The 20,894-nt window shown below is 50.3% G+C and overlaps 1 protein-coding gene across 1 annotated transcript in view; it reads right to left on the bottom strand.

The window, feature by feature from the left end:
- Window positions 1-20,894, bottom strand: part of VPS4B (vacuolar protein sorting 4 homolog B) — a 121,300-nt gene that overhangs the window by 13,255 nt on the left and 87,151 nt on the right. The window contains exon 10 of the mRNA XM_030207500.1: window positions 5,934-6,074. Within this exon, the coding sequence (XP_030063360.1) occupies window positions 5,934-6,074 (141 nt within the window). The remainder of the gene's footprint in view (window positions 1-5,933; window positions 6,075-20,894) is intronic.

The raw sequence follows: 20,894 nt of genomic DNA, 5'->3' as shown, positions 1-20,894 counted from the left end.
CAGCATAGTGGCGATGACCTTGTCTGAGAAGCCCTTCTTCCTCAGACGCTGCCGCTCAATAGCCAGGCCGTAAGACCAAAGGGGGAGGGATCCTCCATCACCACGGGACCCTGATGTAACAGGCCCTGCTCCACTGGCAGCCGCAGAGGATCGTCGACTGAGAGCCTGATCAAGTCCGCATACCAGGGACGCCTGGGCCAATCCGGACCCACCAGGATTACCCTGCCGGGATGCTTTGCCACCCGGTCTAGCACCCTGCCCAACATGGGCCAGGGCGGGAACACATAGAGAAGCTCTTGTGTCGGCCACTGTTGGAGAAGAGCATCTATTCCCAGGGATCGAGGGTCCCGTCCTCTGCTGAAAAAGCGCGGCACTTGGCAATTGGCCGATGACGCCATCAGATCTAGGCTCGGCTGGCCCCAGCGCTTCGTAATGTCCAAGAACGCCTGAGCAGATAGCTGCCACTCTCCGGGCTCCAAGGTATGGCGACTGAGAAAGTCCGCCTTGACATTCATGACTCCGGCAATGTGGGCCGCTGAAAGCTGCTCCAGGTTCGCTTCCGCCCACTGGCAAAGATTCATAGCCTCCTTGGCTAGAGGGGCGCTCTTGGTACCTCCCTGGCGGTTGACATAGGCCACAGCCGTGGCATTGTCCGACAGGACCCGTACAGGCTTCAACACCAGTACCGGGATGAACTCCAAAAGCGCCAACCGAATGGCTCTGAGTTCCAGGAGGTTGATAGACCACTTTGCCTCTGCAGGAGACCAGAGCCCCTGCGCTGTCCTTCCCAAGCAGTGGGCTCCCCAGCCCGACAACGAGGCGTCCGTCGTGACGACAATCCACTCTGGGGTCACCAGAGGCATTCCCGCAGACAACTTGTCTGTCTGCATCCACCAGCTCAGCGCCTTGCGCACTGCTGGGTCCAAGGGAAGGCGCACAGCATAATCCTCCGACATCGGAGTCCAGCGCTGCAGCAAAGAGTGTTGAAGTGGTCTCATATGAGCCCTGGCCCAGGGCACAACTTCCATCGTGGCCGTCATAGAGCCCAACAGCTGCACATAGTCCCAAGCCCGAAGGGGAGAGGCTACTAGGAAATGGTCCACCTGAGCCTGAAGTTTGACAATCCGATTGTCTGGCAGGAACACTCTGCCCACTTGGGTGTCGAATCGAACTCCCAGGTACTCCAGGGACTGAGTCGGGCGCAGCTGGCTCTTCTCCCAGTTGATGATCCATCCCAGGGAGCTCAAAAGAGCAACTACCCGGTCCACAGCTTTGCCGCACTCTGCATAAGAGGGGGCTCGGATCAACCAGTCGTCCAGATAAGGATGGACTTGTACCCCTTCCTTTCGTAGGAAGGCCGCGATGACCACCATTACTTTGGAAAAGGTCCGCGGAGCAGTAGCCAACCCGAAAGGGAGGGCTCTGAACTGGAAGTGTCGTCCCAGGACTGCAAAACGCAGAAAGCGTTGATGAGGAGGCCAGATGGGAATATGCAGGTACGCTTCCTTGATGTCCAAGGATGCCAGGAACTCTCCTGCCTTCACTGCCGCTATAACAGAGCGGAGAGTCTCCATGCGAAAGTGCCGCACTTTCAAGGCCCGATTGACCCCTTTGAGGTCGAGGATAGGCCGGACAGAACCTCCTTTCTTTGGTACCACAAAGTAAATGGAGTAACGTCCCTTGCCAAGCTGACTTTCTGGCACCGGAACGACCGCGCCCAGGCGGATCAGATTGTCCAAGGTCTGCTGCACTGCCACAGCTTTGACCGGAGACTTGCAGGGAGAGAGTACAAACCCGTCTTTTAAGGGTCGGCAGAACTCTAGTTTGTAGCCGTCTCTGATGACTTCCAGCACCCACGCGTCTGAAGTTATTGTGGTCCACTCGCCCAGAAACGAGGACAGCCGTCCTCCAATCTGCACTGGGGCGTGGACCAAGACCCCGTCATTGGGTACGAGACCCTGGGGGAGGACCGGAGGGAGCACCTCCGGGACGGCGGTCTCTGCGAAAGGAATGCTGCTTGGGGGAGAAATTCCTCTTGAAGGAAGAGGGGGCAGAGGAACCCGACTTGCCCGGGCGGTACCGACGGGCTTCCTGCAACCGTCCTCTGGAGGTACCGGGACGAGTACTAGCCCGAGCCCTGACCTCTGGTAATTTCTTGCCCTTAGACGTGCCGAGATCGGTCACGATTTTGTCCAGCTCGACCCCAAAGAGCAGCTTGCCTTTAAAAGGCAACCTAGCCAGGCGGGATTTAGAGGCGTGGTCAGCAGACCAATGTTTCAGCCAAAGCCACCGCCGCGCAGAGATTGTCTGAGCCATGCCTTTCGCTGAGGCCCTCAAGACATCATACAGCAAGTCTGCCAAATAGGCTAAGCCCGATTCCAGGGCCGGCCAATCAGCCCTCAAGGAATGATCCGAGGGGGAAGCCCGCTGCACCATAGTCAGGCACGCCCTGGCCACATAGGAGCCGCAAACTGAGGCCTGCAAACTTAAAGCAGCCGCCTCAAAGGACGACCTTAAGGCCGCCTCCAATCTTCTGTCTTGGGCGTCCTTTAGGGCCGTGCCACCTTTCTTAGTCACCGCAGTGATTAAAGAATCCACGGTAGGCCACAGATAGGCCTCACGTTCACTCACAGCCAAAGGATAGAGGCGGGACATAGCCCTAGCCACTTTAAGGCTCGCTTCTGGGACATCCCATTGAGCCGAAATTAAGGTGTGCATGGCATCATGCACGTGGAAGGTTCTAGGCGGGCGCTTCGTCCCCAGCATAATGGCAGAGCCAACAGGGGCTGAGGGAGAGACGTCCTCCGGAGAGGAAATCTTCAAAGTGTCCATGGCCTGTAACAACAGGTTGGGCAAATCCTCTGGGCTAAAAAGCCGCGCTGCAGAGGGGTCATCCGCTCCATCCGAGCGGGGATCCGTCTCCTCCAAGGAATCCGCAAAGGACCGTTGGGAGACCTCAGACACGCTGCCCTCATCTACATCGGAGGAGACAAATTCCTCCAAGGCCTGGGAATCAACCCGAGGGCGTTTACCTCTGGGAACCTCAACCTCTTTACCAGACGAGGGAGCAGGGGCAGCGTTGTGCATGAGGAAGGCCTGATGCAGCAGCAAAACAAACTCGGGGGAGAAACCCCCCAGACTGTGCACTTCCGCAGCCTGGGCAACAGCCCTAGACGCACCCTCAACCGGCGCTCGCAATAGCGGGGGAGAGACATGCTGCGCATCCAAAATGGCGTCCGGCGCGAAACTCCGCGAAGGAGCCGCGCGGGAAGAACAGCTCTTAACTTTAGCCGCTTCTGTGCCGTCGCCCAAATTAAGGGCGTTCATGGCATTAATGTCTCCAACCTCAAGGGCGGCCCAAGAAGAAGCCGTCCGAGCCGCGTGGCCGGCCAAGATGGCGGAGGCGAGGAGCGGGGGATGGGCGTTTATGGCGGGAAAAACCGCCACGCCGGAGGAAGGACCGGGACATTCATCGGTCACGAAACTGTCACCCAACAAGGGCGAATCAGGCTTTAAGACCCCCGCATCCCCTCTAGAAGCGCTCAAGCGACCCGGGGAGCGACCCTTTGCGCCCTCGCCCTCCGACGCCATATGCCACGAGGAGAAGAATCGGGGAACCCCCTGCCCGCTATAAAAAGGTAAAAATTACCTGCTGTCCGCTCCGAGTTGTAACGACCTGGTGTCCCAGTGAGTAGCTGCAATAGACGCTTAAATAAACGTCGAAATAAACGCCTTTAAGGACGTTTAAAATTTTTTTTTTTTTTTTTTTTTTTAACGGAGCCAGCGGGAGGGGGGAGAAAAGGAGGGACCTGGCACCACCAGGTTTGCACTTGCTCAAAAGAGCCCTCAACCCCAGGCACTCAACAAAACCTAAAAATTAGGCTTGGAGGCCTAGCCAGAGCTGCTGCTGTGTGTGACCACCACCTGCTGAGATAGAGAACATACTGAGGAGTTTCCGGCAGCACATGACCACATATAGGGAGGCAAAAGTTTGCTCTCTATCTCCACCTGCTAGTAGATGGACACAACCCACCAGTCTATGGATTGATCAGCTTGATGATATGGAATTAACTCTTGAAGATCCTCCTTGTGGAATATTCTAAGAACTGAAGGATCCTCACCAGGGACCAGGGAGTCCATCTCTGCCCCTAAAGGATCAGAAGGATCTTCCAGGGAATCCCCCTGGGGCAACTCCTGGTCCTCTAAATAGGGCATGCTGTGTTCTGGGTCAGAATCCAAATCCTCTTCCAGATCCCAGGATCTTCTAGGCCTTTGGCCGTCACCAACTGACTCTGCCCCAATACACCTGAAGAGGAGGAAGAAGCCGACTGCTGCAACAAAAAAGCCTTATACAGCTGCATGACAAACTCTGGAAGAAAACCTTCCCCAGAGCCAGCAGGCAGAAGAGAAATGCTGGTGGGCTGAGCCTGCCCTGGAGGAGATCGGGAAACGGGCTGTTCAGTTAAGAGAGTCAAAATGGTGGCGGTTTCCACCAAAACAGGAGCCACTGAACCATCTGAGAGACGCGCAGCTTCAGCTCCCCCTGAAATAGGCGCACTCGCCGCCGAAGGACCTGGGTCTTAAGTGCTATCTAGGGCGGTGCAGAACTTGAAGCGGCCACTTCTATCAACGCTGCGGCGCTGACAGACCGTGCAGCACTTGAGATTTTTGGCCATGCTAGAGCAACAGTGGCGGCGCGCTCCCTTCAAAGCGCTCTCTTTTTTTTTTCCAATGCTGGCCGGCCGAGAGGAGAACTGTGAGGCACAGAAATGAGCCGGGAAGAAAAGAGCTGTACTGCCCGCTCCCAGAATGTTTTTTTTTTAAAAACACAGCTAAAAGCGTCTGCCTCTCCCAGAATCTCTTCCCTCGAAGAGTCTGGGCCGCCGAAAGACCCACACTGTGAGCCTACAAAGAGCAGGGAGGACTGGGGGTGGGGTGGGGAACCCGGCCTCTCGGGTGTAACACCCCCGAGGTAACTCAAGGCCCCAGCGGACCACTACCTCAACTAGGTTCTCTAACTAGTAGGTGCACAGAAAGGATTTTTTTTTTAATCTCAATTTTCTTTTCTTTTTTATACATACAAAGAGAGAAAAGAAAGAAGAGAGACTGACAGGGCTCACCATCTTCCACCTTCTGCAGACTGAGAATACTGGACTCTATCTGGCAAGGGCTCTTATTGGCTATCTCTGATGAGTCAGAAGTCTCAGTCTCCACCTGCTGGAAGGCGTGCACAACCCATCAGTCAATCACTGGGCCGGTCCGGAGGGACGCTAAGGAAATATAGATTAAAGCTGATTCAGGCAGTGATTATTTTTACTGAAACGTATTCTTCACAACTTAGAAAGCCAGTATCTCCCACTGTAATAAAGTTGACTTGGCCTGCTTTTGTTCACAGGGTTCATATAAGAAAGGTGAGAAATTTGGTGTCTGTCTGTCTCCCTCTGCAGGGAGGGATGGTATAACCTACTGGTATGGCCTGGTCTGAACTTGTTTGGCATAAATGAAAAGACATTTTAAATTATGTTCTATCCCTATTTCTCCTTTCCCAAAACCCTAAGTTTCGTGTTCAGTGATCCCTGGCTGAAGACTGACTGGTAATATCTTGGTGCTAGAGACTAATGACTCAGCAGAAATTAGCCCTACAGCACAATTGCCATTCTTCTCTCTGGCCCAAATGGATAATTTCTGCAATGTGTCTAAACAAATCAACTTCAGATCCAAATGTGAGTATCAGGTGTGAGAGTTGTGCAGCCAAATGATGGGATTGCCTGTTGAGAAATGGGCATAAATATTCCCTGCATTCTAACTAGTGGTAGCAATTCAGAATATAAACATCCTTTTTACTTAAGGTAGATTTACAAGATAATGCTGACTCTAAATTAAATGAACATTTTCCAATAATTAAAGAGTACATTATGAAAACAAATTCTAACCATGGAAACAATTGGCTCCAATAACTTATCTCCTGGTACATCCATCCAAGTCATTTCAATGGCATGAGGGTCCCCTGGAGAGCATGGTGTGAGCAAATCTTCCACAATAATATCTGGATTTGACAGTGATGGGCCTCGTACCTTAAAAAGATAATTATTTATGAGCAAAAGAAAAACCTTCTTGTTAAACAGTCCATAATTTACATGCGAGCACATGAAACAATCCATAATCTGCTGTCAATTACTATGAGAAGAACACAGGTCTCTTTTTCTTTTCTATTAACAGAGATCTGGATTAAAAAGTTCTTCAATTTTTTGTCCCAGCTATTGTTGTGGTTGCCCAAGTGTATCATTGCTTCTTTCAGGAGGCAAGGAAAGGGCAGGGCCTAGAATGTCTACATGAGGGGGACGGAATGTTGAATCCTCAATTATTATTGGAGTGTGCTTGGGCGTGCTGCTGTGTCCATGGTATGAGTCAACTTGGATGGAACCAGTCCCTTACCACAGATTTATCACAGATTTGGGGGTGCATGCCAAAGGGATAATACAAACTTTTCTAAGAAACACAGTGAATTGTTGGCGATTCAATAAATTAGCAGGTACATCCCCATACTTTTCCCCCTTTTGGCACAATTTTTTAATAAGAGAAATGAGAACTCAGATAGAAAGTGCCAAACAAGTTTGGGAAGAGAGCTCTTATTTGTAAACCTAAAATTTGAAGAAAGCTATAAGCAAAATCATATTTTCAGCACATTCAAATAAGGTACTTTGCATCTAGACAAGAGTACAACCAGCATTTTACACAAACCCTTCGAGGCTGAAGAGGTCTTATATAAAGGGGAGGGGGGATTATAGGGGAACAAGAGATTTGGGGGTTAAAGTTTGGAATTTATTTATTTAAAACCATCTATTTTGCAGAACCCAGTAGTTGTGCAGGTGAAGAATCTGATGAAAAGTGTATCTCCTTCCTTCACAATTTGGAAATGGGATACTAATGTCTCCACTCTCTGTTGGAAAGGCTGTGGATTGGTGAAGGATTACAATCACATGTGGTGGAGCTGCATCTAATTTCACTGGATCGAGGTCCAGAGTAGAGAATGATGCAGTGACAAAGTTTGAGCCTATCCCTGTGAGCTCTGTCCCCATCCCCACTGCCCTCGAACATCTGCTAAGTGTCTGACCCTGATGGTCTTCTTTAAGCAAAGCATTGGCATTTGCATATTATTAAAAGTGAACCTTCAGGCTCAGAGTGATGACATGGTTAAAAAATTAAATGAGCTGGTATTCACTGGTGGGTGGCGAATACATAAATCTCTTATCTATAGATTTTTAAAAACATCACGATTGGGAAACTCAAAAACTTATATGGACAGGCAAAACCATGCTAACCAAAACTATGAACAGTGAAACAGCACATTGCAGAGATGTAAAGAAACAAATGCGCTACCGCAATAAGATAAAAACAAACGTGGAAGAAAATGTGTGTGTGTGTGTGTGTGTATATATATATATATATATATATATATATATATATATATATATATACACACACTAGTAAAAGAAGCCCATTTCAGAGCAAATGAAACGGGCGCTAGCAAGGTTTTCGTCGCCAACACCCCCCTCCGTCCCTGGGCAACCCCTTCGTTGTTCTGGCATTGCTCTGCCCCCAACGTCATGATGTTTGACACGAGGGCGGGGCCCGGAGCGATTTTCCACCCCCCCGCCAACCTCTTCGTTGTTCTGCCATTGCTCCGCCCTCGAGGGCGGGGCCCGGAGCGATTTCCCACCCCCCCGCCTCCCTCCCTGCCAACCCCTTCGTTGTTCTGCCATTGCTCCGCCCTCGAGGGCGGGGCCCGGAGCGATTTTGGTGGCTTCACCACCACGAACCTTCGAACCTTTTTGAAGGAAATCAGAGCTTGGCTTCACTGACGTCAGTGTCCTCAGAACGTTGAGGGTGAGTTTTATTATAGTAGATATATATATATATATATATATATATAAAAAGGAGGTATACCTTACCTTTAAAAAAAAAACAAAAAACAAAAACACAGTACTGTTCTAAGCATAACAGACAGATAGCAGAGATGCGCAAATGGAGCACACACGGTGCTTCTCTAGAAGCACTGTAAAGTGAAGCATTTTAAAATGAAAAAAGGTGCCAAAAAGCTAGGTACGTCACAGGTAAATCCAGCACGTGTGTTCATAGACGGAGGGACAGAATGTATTCAACGCATCATGCTTTTAACATATCCTGAACCTAAAAAAAACACCACATGAGGAAAAATATACTAGGCAATAAAATCAAATGAAAAAAATGTAAAGAACATACAGCCTTGTAGTATGAATGAGGAGCATAGATGGAGACCAGTCATGATATACCCTGCGTTCTTCCCTCTCTTACCTTCTTCTGTGTTGTGATGTGAGGAGAATCCTCATAGGCTGCTCTGGGGCTTTCCCTACTGCCTTCTGCAGTAAAGGGTATGATACATACCTGTAGCAGTTGTTCTCCGAGGACAGCAGGCTGATTGTTCTCACGACTGGGTGACGTCCGCGGCAGCCCCCACCAACCGGAAAGAAGCTTCGCGGGACGGTCGGCACGCAGGGCATGCCCACCGCGCATGCGCGGCCGTCTTCCCGCCCGTGCGCGACCGCTCCCGCCAGTTGAATGACTAGCAAAAAGATGAAACACACAACTCCAAAGGGGAGGAGGGAGGGTAGGTGAGAACAATCAGCCTGCTGTCCTCGGAGAACAACTGCTACAGGTATGTATCATACCCTTTCTCCGAGGACAAGCAGGCTGCTTGTTCTCACGACTGGGGTATCCCTAGCTCTCAGGCTCACTCAAAACAAGAACCCAGGTCAATGGAACCTCGCAACGGCGAGGGTATAACAGAGATTGACCTACGAAGAACAACTAACTGAGAGTGCAGCCTGACCAGAATAAATTCGGGTCCTGGAGGGTGGAGTTGGATTTACACCCCAAACAGATTCTGCAGCACCGACTGCCCGAACCGACTGTCGCGTCGGGTATCCTGCTGGAGGCAGTAATGAGATGTGAATGTGTGGACAGATGACCACGTCGCAGCCTTGCAGATCTCTTCAATAGTGGCTGACTTCAAGTGGGCCACCGACGCTGCCATGGCTCTGACACTATGAGCCGTGACATGACCCTCAAGAGTCAGCCCAGCCTGGGCGTAAGTGAAGGAAATGCAATCTGCTAGCCAATTGGAGATGGTGCGTTTCCCGACAGCGACCCCTAGCCTGTTAGGGTCGAAAGAAATAAACAATTGGGCGGACTGTCTGTTGGGCTGTGTCCGCTCCAAGTAGAAGGCCAATGCTCTCTTGCAGTCCAATGTGTGCAACTGACGTTCAGCAGGGCGGGTATGCGGCCTGGGGAAGAATGTTGGCAAGACAATTGACTGGTTAAGATGGAACTCCGACACCACCTTCGGCAGGAACTTTGGGTGGGTGCGGAGCACTACTCTGTTGTGATGAAATTTGGTATATGGAGCATGAGCTACCAGGGCTTGAAGCTCACTGACCCTACGAGCTGAAGTAACTGCCACCAAGAAAATGACCTTCCAGGTCAAGTACTTCAGATGGCAGGTATTCAGTGGCTCAAAAGGAGGTTTCATCAGCTGGGTGAGGACGACGTTGAGATCCCATGACACTGTAGGAGGCTTGATAGGGGGCTTTGACAAAAGCAAGCCTCTCATGAATCGAACTACTAAAGGCTCTCCAGAGATGGCTTTACCTTCCACACGATAATGGTAAGCACTAATCGCACTAAGGTGATTCCTTACTGAGTTGGTCTTGAGGCCAGACTCTGATAAGTGCAGAAGGTATTCAAGCAGGTTCTGTGCAGGGCAAGAACGAGGTTCTAGGGCCATGCTCTCACACCACACGACAAACCTCCTCCACTTGAAAAAGTAACTCTTTTTAGTGGAATCCTTCCTAGAGGCAAGCAGGACCCGGGAGACACCCTCAGACAGACCCAACGCAGTGAAGTCTACGCCCTCAACATCCAGGCCGTGAGAGCCAGAGACTGAAGGTTGGGGTGCAGCAACGCTCCGTCGTTCTGCGAAATGAGAGTCGGAAAACACTCCAATCTCCACGGTTCTTTGGAGGACAACTCCAGAAGAAGAGGGAACCAGATCTGACGGGCCCAAAAGGGCGCGATCAGAATCATGGTGCCGCGGTCTTGCTTGAGCTTCAGTAAGGTCTTCCCCACCAAAGGTATGGGAGGATAAGCATACAGGAGGCCGGTCCCCCAATGGAGGAGAAAGGCATCCGACGCTAGCCTGCCGTGTGCCTGAAGTCTGGAACAGAACAGAGGCAGCTTGTGGTTGGTCTGAGAGGCGAAAAGGTCCACCGAGGGGGTGCCCCACGCTCGGAAGATCTTGCGTACCACTCTGGCATGGAGCGACCACTCGTGCGGTTGCATGACTCTGCTCAGTCTGTCGGCCAGACTGTTGTTTACGCCTGCCAGGTACGTGGCTTGGAGGAGCATGCCGAACCGACACGCCCAACGCCACATCCCGACGGCCTCCTGGCACAGGGGGCGAGATCCGGTGCCCCCCTGCTTGTTGACGTAATACATTGCAACCTGATTGTCTGTCCGAATTTGGATAATTTGGCAGGACAGCCGATCTCTGAAAGCCTTCAGTGCGTTCCAGATCGCTCGGAGCTCCAGCAGGTTGATCTGCAGATCCTTTTCCTGGAGGGACCACAGACCCTGGGTGTGAAGCCCATCGACATGGGCTCCCCACCCCAGGCGAGATGCATCCGTCGTCAGCACTTTCGTGGGCTGCGGAATTTGGAATGGACGTCCCAGGGTCAAATTGGTCCGGATGGTCCACCAGAGCAGTGAAGTGCGGCAACTGGTGGAGAGGCGGATGACATCTTCTAGATTCCCGGTGGCTTGGAACCCCTGGGAAGCTAGGGTCCATTGAGCAGATCTCATGTGAAGACGAGCCATGGGAGTCACATGAACTGTGGAGGCCATATGACCCAGAAGTCTCAACATCTGCCGAGCTGTGATCTGCTGAGACGCTCTGGTCTGCGAAGCCAGGGCCAAGAGATTGGTGGCCCTCGCTTCGGGAAGGTAGGCCTGAGCCGTCTGGGAATTCAGCAGCGCTCCTATGAATTCCAGGGACTGAGTTGGCTGGAGATGGGACTTTGGGTAATTTATCACAAACCCCAGCAGCTCCAGAAGTTGAATAGTGCACTGCATGGACCGGAGGGCTCCTGCCTCCGAGGTGTTCTTGACTAGCCAATCGTCGAGATATGGGAACACGTGCACTCCCAGCTTGCGTAGGTAGGCCGCTACCACCACGAGGCACTTTGTAAACACTCGTGGGGCAGAGGCGAGCCCAAAGGGCAGCACACAATACTGAAAGTGCCGTGCGCCCAGGCGGAATCTGAGATACTGTCTGTGAGCTGGCAGTATCGGGATGTGAGTGTATGCGTCCTTTAAATCCAGGGAACATAGCCAATCGTTTTTCTGAATCATTGGCAGAAGGGTGCCCAAGGAAAGCATCCTGAACTTTTCTTTGACCAGGAATTTGTTCAGGCCTCTCAGGTCTAGGATGGGACGCATCCCCCCTGTTTTCTTTTCCACAAGGAAGTACCTGGAATAGAATCCCTGCCCTTCCTGCCCGGGTGGTACGGGCTCGACCGCATTGGCGCTGAGAAGGGCGGAGAGTTCCTCTGCAAGTACCTGCTTGTGATGGGAGCTGAAAGACTGAGCTCCCGGAGGACAATTTGGAGGCAGGGAGGCCAAATTCAGGGCGTATCCGCACCGCACTATTTGGAGAACCCACTGGTCGGAGGTTATGAGAGGCCACCTTTGGTGAAAGAATTTTAACCTCCCTCCTACCGGCAGGTCGTCCGGTACGGACACTTGTAGGGCGGCTACGTTCCCATGGATCCAGTCAAAAGCCCGTCCCCGGCTTTTGCTGTGGAGGCGCAGGGGGCTGCTTAGGCGCACGCTGTTGACGAGAACGAGCGCGCTGGGGCTGTCCCTGTGCCTGACGAGGCCTTCGGGCCGGCTGGTTGTACCTACGCTTTGCAAAAGAATAGGGTGCAGCCTGCCGGGCCCGGGAAAAACGCCCGCCCGTGGGGGCGGGTGCTGAAGGCGCCCGGTGGGAGAGCTTGTCGAGAGCGGTTTCCCGCTGATGCAGTTGGTCAACCATCTGCTCGACCTTCTCACCAAAAATGTTATCCCCCCGGCAAGGGACGTCAGCCAGTCTCTGCTGGGTGCGGTTGTCCAGGTCAGAGGCACGCAGCCATGAGAGCCTGCGCATCACTATACCTTGGGCCGCAGCACGAGATGCCAAGTCACAGGTGTCAAAAATCCCCCTGGACAGGAACTTTCTGCACGCCTTCAGCTGCCTGACCACCTCCTGGTAAGGCCTGGACTGCTCCGGCGGGAGCTTGTCGACCAGGTCCGCCAGCTGTTGCACATTGGTCCGCATGTGGATGCTCATATAGAGCAGGTAGGATTGGATGCGGGTCACGAGCATGGAGGATTGGTAGGCCTTCCTCCCAAACGAGTCCAGAGTGCGAGACTCCCGCCCCGGGGGCGCCGAGGCGGTATCCCTCGAACTCCGTGCCCTCTTGAGAGCAGAATCCACGACCGCTGAGTCATGGGGCAACTGGGGCCGCATGAGCTCTGGGTCAGAGTGGATCCTGTACTGGGACTCTGCTTTCTTGGGAATGGTGGGGTTAGTTAATGGTCGCACCCAGTTCCGAAGCAGCGTCTCCTTCAGGACATTGTGCAGCGGTACCGTGGAGGACTCTCTAGGTGGTGATGGATAGTCGAGGACCTCGAGCATCTCGGCCCTCGGCTCTTCCACAGAGACCACGGGAAAGGGAATGCTGATAGACATATCCCGCACAAAGGAGGCAAAGGAGAGACTCTCAGGAGGTGAGAGCTTCCTCTCCGGTGACGGCGTGGGGTCCGAGGGAAGGCCCGTAGACTCCTCGGAGGAGAAATATCTCGGGTCCTCCTCTTCCCCCCACGAGTCCTCATCCTCGGTATCGGACATTAGCTCATGTAGCTGAGTCCGGTACCGGGCCCGGCTCGACGTCGAGGCACCGAGGTCTCGGTGTCGTCGAGCGGTGGACTCCCGCGCCGGCGGGGACGGAGCTCCCTCCATCGACGTCGACGGGGACTCCACCTGCGTGGCGGTCGAGACCGGCACCGCAAGCGGCGGCGGTGTCGACAGCCCCGGCGCCGGGCTAGAGCTCGCCGGCGCCACAGTCATCGGCGCCTGGCGCATCAGCCCTTCCAGGATCCCCGGAAGGATGGCTCTGAGGCACTCGTCCAGGCCCGCTGCCGGGAAAGGCGGTGGGGCCGGTAAGGGTGTCGGTGCCAGAAGCTGTTGGGAGCCAGGAGACGGCACCGAGGTGCCGGAACCCCGACGCGTCGGTACCTCCACAACCGACGGAGACCTCTCCTCTCGATGATGACGCTTCGGCGTCGACTCCTCTTCAGGATGCACCGAGGGCGTCCGGTGACGGCGCTTCTTATCCTTTTTCCGATGCACGTCACCGGCGCCGGAGGGCATGGAGGAGGAGGAGGTCGATCCCCCTCGGTCTCGAGGTACCGGGTCAGACAGGGTTCGGTCCCGTGGCTCACGAGCTGAGGGAGTGACCGGGGCCGACTGCCCACGCGGCCTCTCAACCCCACTCTCACCGGCGGACCGGCGGGCCGACGGGACCTGTTCTCCTGGGGTCGCTGCCATCGGTGCCGATGTCTCGGGCATCGATACCGGTACCGAAGAACCGGCCTTCGATACCGATGCCGTCGAGGTCGACGTCGAGGGGCCGGCGCAAGTTCCAAAAAGACGGTCCCGCAGAACTTGCCTCGCAACCTGAGTCCGTTTCCGGAGACCGAGACACAAAGCACACGACTTGAGATTGTGCTCCGGCCCGAGGCACTGGAGGCACCAAGCGTGGGTGTCGGTCTGCGAGATCGGCCGGCCGCAGCGACCACACTTTTTAAATCCACTCGGGACCTTTGAGGACATCGACGGAAAAATCGCGTCGGCGAAGTCAAAGTCGGCAATGGTGGCTAAAATCACACCACGAAAAAATTAACCGACCGAGCGGCCACTAGGCCGCAACGTGGCGTCCCCGCTAGAAGCGAGGGAAAAGGGGAGCGCGTGCTCCACACGCGCAAAATTCTTTTTTTTTTTTTTTTTTTAAACAATACAAAAGAAAAAGAAGGAAACCGAACGGTAATCCAAAAGCGACGATCCGCGTAAACGCGGTCGAAAAATCCGGCGGCTGAACAGAGAGAGAGGCAAACGCACAACTCTCTCCAGTCGCGGAAAAAAAGGAACTGGCGGGAGCGGTCGCGCACGGGCGGGAAGACGGCCGCGCATGCGCGGTGGGCGTGCCCTGCGTGCCGACCGTCCCGCGAAGTTTCTTTCCGGTTGGTGGGGGCTGCCGCGGACGTCACCCAGTCGTGAGAACAAGCAGCCTGCTTGTCCTCGGAGAATTTCCTGTTTCACAAAACAGGAAGTTGCACAGAAGGCGGGAGTCAGCAGAGGAGGGAAGGCCCCGGAGCAGGGTATCTCCTTGCATCACGACGGGGAGGAAGGAGGTAAGGGAGGAAGAACAAAGGAAGGCGGGAGGGAGGAGTTGCCAGACCTAGGCTGCGGTAGTGGTGGCTTTTATTTTTTACTGCGAGAGAAAGGCCTTTCACTGCTCCTGTGGGGTGGTAAAAGGTTTTGCTCCTGCACCTGCGGTAAACCTTGGTAAACCAAAACTTTTACCCAGATTACCATCCCCATGTCATTCTCTAGTCCAGAGAACAAATGCAGTAATCATAAGAAGCACATCTCCTGTCACACTAGATTATCTTTGTGCTGTGTGGAGAGGGGCCTGTGCAGATTCCTAGGCACACATTCAGCTCATTCATGCCCAGATGATCAGCAGCAAACGTGGGTGCTAGAGACTATTAGCACTGTACTAGTGCCCGCGTTAGCTCCTGCCCCATGATCAGAGATGGTATGCGCGTGAAACAATGAGCTCACTGGCTCTGACCGCAAGTGGAATGCAAATGCATGATAAAACAGGGCATTAACTATTCCTCCCCAATGTTCAGCGGGCAGCATGCCAAACAAGGGCACTGCTGCTGCGGCAAACCCTACACCAGCTCGGAGCTGGCATTAGGGTTTGCAGAACATTGAGGAGCCCTGTCCAGCCTGCATGCTTGCAGACCCCCCCCAATTCCACCCCAGAAAAAGAGGGCTAGAAATCCAGCGGACCTTCAGCCCTCCTCCGTTGTAGTGCCCCCCCAACCCCCTCTCCTTGGACAGAGAGGGCAAGAGGTCCAGTGGACCTCCAGCCCTCCTCTTGGTGGTCTAACGTCCCCTGAACCCCCCCCCCCCAATACCTTGAAGATAGAGGAGAGAATAGCAGTCCCTCCTCCTTCCAGCGCCATCTGCAAAATGGAGAAAACTCCCTTATATGGTAGGGATGCACTGGGCAGAGCAAGGTACCGCTAGAAGGAGAAGGGAGTGCTACTCCCTCCTACATATTCAAGGTACTGGGGTGGGGAGGGGGGCTGGCGGTCTACCGGACCTACAGCCCCTTGAATTCCGTATGTTTGACAGGTCTGGCCTTTTTTTTTTATTTTTTGACAGCCCAGACCTGTCAAACAACTTCTGCAGGAGGACTGTTCCTTGGGCACATGCTCAAGCACAATCCTCCCACAGAAGTACCCCCATGATCGAAGCTAATAGCGTGCATAAATTTGCCTGTAGTTAGCTTTGATCATAGTGACATTATTTCCCCCACACTGTTCCGACGCTAATTTTACAGTGTTGTTTGGAAGACAGCGGACAAATTTATCATTGGGGCCTCACTGAATATAACTAGTGGCTCAGTGTGTATTGGCTAAACAGTGGAAGGATAGTATGCCCCTCAAATCCTGGAGTCTTGGGCATATACATGAGTTTTCAAATGTTCAGTGTGGTCTGGATAAATGTTTGAAAGGAAGATGTGTTGTACCATTTCACCTAAACACATATGTGGAATGTTTAATAAAAAGAATTTAAAACAAAGTTCGTTGACTAGTGCACATTGCCACCTAGACTCGCACTGGAACTGATCTGTCTGAACAGTATCAGATCATCAGCCTTTCTGTTGAATTTTTACATTTTTCTCTCTCGCATTTAGAAATATTAGAACTGGAAGAACAAATAGTAGCTGTTTAATAGAACTAAATGTACAAAGTTTCAATATGGCTCCATTACTTGTGACCCAATTTTCAGGGACAGCCTCTTAATTCTACCCAAAATATAAATAGGAACATCAGCAAATCCTGCAGTTTGCCAACTAGCTCCAGATTTGCCCAACAAGAATGAATCTTGAGTCTTCCTTACTGCATATCAGGATTTGCAGTTCTAATGTTCCAATTATGCTCCCTAATAAAAGGAAGTCTACAAATCCCTAATTGCAGAGGGATAAACCCAGGACTGGATCAACTTTGGCAAGTGAATCTGGAGACAAGTGGCATTTATTTATTGTATTTTTGTATTTATTTGTATGTATGTATTTATTGTATTTAGTTTGTTCTTGGTTATTTTACCATTACTACTACTACTTAACATTTCTAAAGCGCTACTAGGGTTACGCAGCGCTGTACAATTTAACATAGAAGGACAGTCCCTGCTCAAAGAGCTTACAATCTAAAGGACACGCGAGCAGTCAGTCTGATAGGGGCAGTCAAATTGGGGCAGTCTGGATTTCCTGAAAGAGTTAGGTGCTGAACGCAGCATTGAAGAGGTGGGCTTTAAGCAGAGACTTGAAGATGGGCAGGGAGGGGGCTTGGCGTAAGGGTTCGGGAAGGTTGTTCCAAGCATAGGGTGAGGCGAGGCAGAATGAGCGGAGCCTGGAGTTGGCGGTGGTGGAGAAGGTTAATGAGAGGAGGGATTTGTCCTGTGAACGGAGGTTTCGGGCGGGAACGTAAGGGGAGATGAGGGTAGAGAGGTAGTGAGGGGCAGCAGACTGAGTGCATTTGTAGGTAAGAGGGAGAAGCTTGAACTGAATGCGGTATCTGATTGGAAGCCAGTGAAGTGACCTGAGGATATGCGTATATCAGTTCTGGCGGAATATAAGACGTGCAGCAGAGTTCTGAACAGATTGAAGGGGGGATAGGTGGATAGCATGAGAGGCTGTGAACAGCACGCTCAAGTATTTTGGATAGGAAGGGTAGGAGGGAGATGGGGCGGTAGTTGGAGGGACAGGTAGGGTCATTGTTATGCTGTTAACAAAATTGTAAATTTTATGTTAAACTGAACCTGAAGTACACCACCTTGGGTGAATATCTTCATAAAGGTGATTAATAAATCCCAACAAATAAATTGCTAGCAGATCCAGACAACTTGAGAATAATAGAATGGTCAAATCTTTCAAAATGCCAAAACTTGCAGTGCCATAGTACTCTAACACGAAGGGACTGAAAGGTTCCTGAGGACATGTTTTCAGTCTAGGTGGAAAGGATTATGATCCCCCAAAGAAAGCATATTACTGAAATGCGGCTGAATAGGATTAGCGTTTGTGAGTTACAGAAAGTGATTGTGATAAAGACTGCATAGTCTACCAAGTCTACCCATCCATACCAACTACTAAGCTCTACAATCCCTTCTTTTCCTTTATTATCTTCTGTGCTTGTCCCATGCTTTCTTGAATTCAAATACAGTCCTCATATCTACCAACTCGGCTGAGAGAGACTTCCATGCATCCATCAACCCTTTCTGTAAAGAAATATTTTCTTAGATTACTCCTGAATCTACCTTTCATCTTCATCTTACGACCCCTTGTTACAGAGCTTCCTTTCAAATGAAAGAGGCTCACCTTCTGTGCATTTATGCCACAGGAGCTTATAAATGTCTATCATATCTCCCCTCTGTCTTTCTTCCAAAGTATGCAAATTCAGATCCTTAAATCTGTTCCCATATGCTTTATGATGAAGACCTTCTGGCTTTCAGTGCATTAAAAAAAATACCAAGAACACTCAAGCAAAAACCAATGAACAATTCCAACTGCACTGTGCTGTAGATCAAATACACTTGGTTCTGAAAATAACTTTAAAGAGTATTAAAAAAAAAAAAAGTGGAGGAAAAGACCTCAAAGACCTGTGGCACTTGATGACATTTCATCAGCGGATAAAATGTCATTAAGTAGCACAGACTTTTGAGGTCTTTTCCTCCACTTTTTTAAAGTACTCTTTGGTTTTAAGAGCATTTATGCTTTGCCAATCCATGACGTTTTCACAGTGGACTGTAGGTATGACAATTTTAAATGCAGAAGATAGTTATCTGATAAATCTACTTGGGCTACAATTATAAAAATGGTTGACTTAAGGATTCTATCCTATAACGCCTTCGCATGTATCCATTACCAAGGTTTGAAAACTTCATCCAGGGCTTACCCTGCCAGACTTAAAACACAATCACCATGCACTCCTATCACTGCCCCCTTCCAACACTTTTTGGTGGGTGGGGGAGGTGGAACAGAGAAAGAAAGACAGCCAGTGTATATGAATGCGATTGCACCCCATTATCCCAATTCTATGCAACCTCCTCCACTTTCTACCTCACCCAGTTCTCTCTCCTTTTTCCTCTTTCATTCCTCCCAATTCTGCCATTTCAGCTTTCTGCTCTCTGGGGCTAGAGTGGATACTGACTGGGGCCAAACACAGGGCCTGGGAGCATGTAGAAATTAACTGGCCTGAAAGTGTTGCCATCTTCTTCTGCAGAAAAGAGCCTACTTGTCACAGGACAGTGGGCAAGTGGATTTCCAAAACACTGTCCATTATAGAGACACACATTCGGGACTATACGTTAAGGCAATCTGATAAAGATTCAATAGCATTTTATTATTTATTCTTAATGCTACCACTACACTGTTTAAACAATTTGAAGACTTTACAGTGTTGGATATAAATCTAGAAAGCTACAAATTGTTACTTGTACACACTGTGCTCCTGGCTTTACTTCTGGGCATTCCATCCAGGACTGTCCAAGCTCCTACAAAATGAATGCATGACTTTTCTTCGGACACTACCCGATTCAAGACTAAAGCTCTTCTCAATACTAGTGCAAAATGAGGATCCAGCTGTAAAAAATTGTGTTCATTTTTATCAAAAAGCAGAAATAAAATACAAATGTAGGTTATCAGTCCTGTTTCAAACTTCAGCAGTCTACTACACTCCATTTTCTAAGTTTAGAACTTGGAAATGTTATTCTTTTGAGTTCATCAGTAGAGACCTGCACGGGAACGGGATTTGCGGGAATCTCGTGGAACCCATGGGGTTCCCACGGGGATGGGAGCCATTCCTGTGGGGTTCCCATGGAAGTGTAAGCTGCACTTGTGCCAGCCTTTCACTCACCGAGTGAGAGGCTTGCTTTAACGGCACAGATGAAGAAAGTCTCCATTAAGGAGGTGATACAGAGACAAATGGTGACTGAATTCAAAAAGGCATGGGATGAACACAGAGGATCTCCAATTAGAAAATGGAAGTTATAAAAAGCCTAAACTTAAATGGCTGTATGTGCGTGGATGTGTTAAGTGACACTCAGATGGTGATTCCGGCTGTGATGAACTAGGGCCAAAACTGGGCAGACTTGTATGGTCTGTGTCTCATATGGCAATCTGGTTTAGGATGGGCTGGAAAGGGCTTAGACAGCAACTTTAGTGGCTGGAACATGAGGATAGTGCTGGACAGACTTTTACAGTCTGATTCCAGCAAATGAGAAGACAAATAGGCTGGAGTGAGTTTCAACGACAACTCCAGTTGGAACATAAGGATAGGGCTGGGTGGACTTCTATGGTCTATGTCTAAGAAACGCCAAAGAAACACCATAATCAAGTATATAATATCACATTTATTTATTTATTTATTGCATTTGTATCCCACATTTTCCCACCTATTTGCGGGCTCAGTGTGGCTTACAATATATTGTGAATGATGGAAATACAATTTGTTGCATTATGATTATGGGTTACATTGTGAAGAGTTATGGGAAGACAAAGTCAGAGTCAAAATATCATTTGGGGAATAGAACAATGGAATGTAACAATGGGGAATTGATAGGGCGATAAAACAATAGCAAGAGGGTAGAGTTTTAAGTGTGGTGAAAATACGGGGGAAGAGAACTCAGAAGAGAGTGTACTGATGCATTTCTATTAGGGTGTATGGACTTCATGTGTTTTGATCCTTGCAATAAATTTTCTCAAAGAGATGAGTCTTCAATAGTTTGCGGAAGTCGGTTAGTTCATAGATCGTTTTCAGGTTGCGTGGTAGTGTATAATTGTTGATTTAATTATGAATTGATAATAAGCATGACTACTGGGCAGACTGGACCGTTCAGGTTTTTATCTGCTTTCACTCACTATGTTACTATTAATCCTCTCTACTCCTGGGCTGATGCACAGACCTCAGCTCTGACACAGACACAAGCATCAGATGTCACCTGACCTAATGGAGCATGCATGTCGCAACCTCTCAGCACAAAGTGCCAGTGAATCAGAGACAAATCTTACATGTGCGCACCAGAGTGTCCCAAGTTTCAACTTCTGTTCCTTCCTTGCCTGCAGTGCTGTGGCTCGAACCCAGAGAGAGACAGAGAGCTGACCAGAATTTTTTTTTAATGTACCATTAAATACTTGTGTCTATACTTAGTGACTAATATACTAATCTTTACTTTTGTTTTATCTTACCAATAATAAAAAAATCTCAAATATTTTGTTCAGTTGATATATTTTTCTCTATCATTTTGACATACTCATACAAAAAATACAAAAGACAAAAACAGAATCAAAAGCAAATGATGTCCAACATTTTCCTCTGTCCCGTTGTGGATACCGTGTGAAAGTCTTGATCACAAGTATGTTTTTGCTATTTATATTCCAAACTTGTCTGTATCCAACATAAGATGCGTT

Source organism: Microcaecilia unicolor, chromosome 1 (assembly GCF_901765095.1).
Source record: "Microcaecilia unicolor chromosome 1, aMicUni1.1, whole genome shotgun sequence".
Taxonomy (NCBI): domain Eukaryota; kingdom Metazoa; phylum Chordata; class Amphibia; order Gymnophiona; family Siphonopidae; genus Microcaecilia; species Microcaecilia unicolor.
This window is presented reverse-complemented; position numbering and strand designations above follow the sequence as displayed.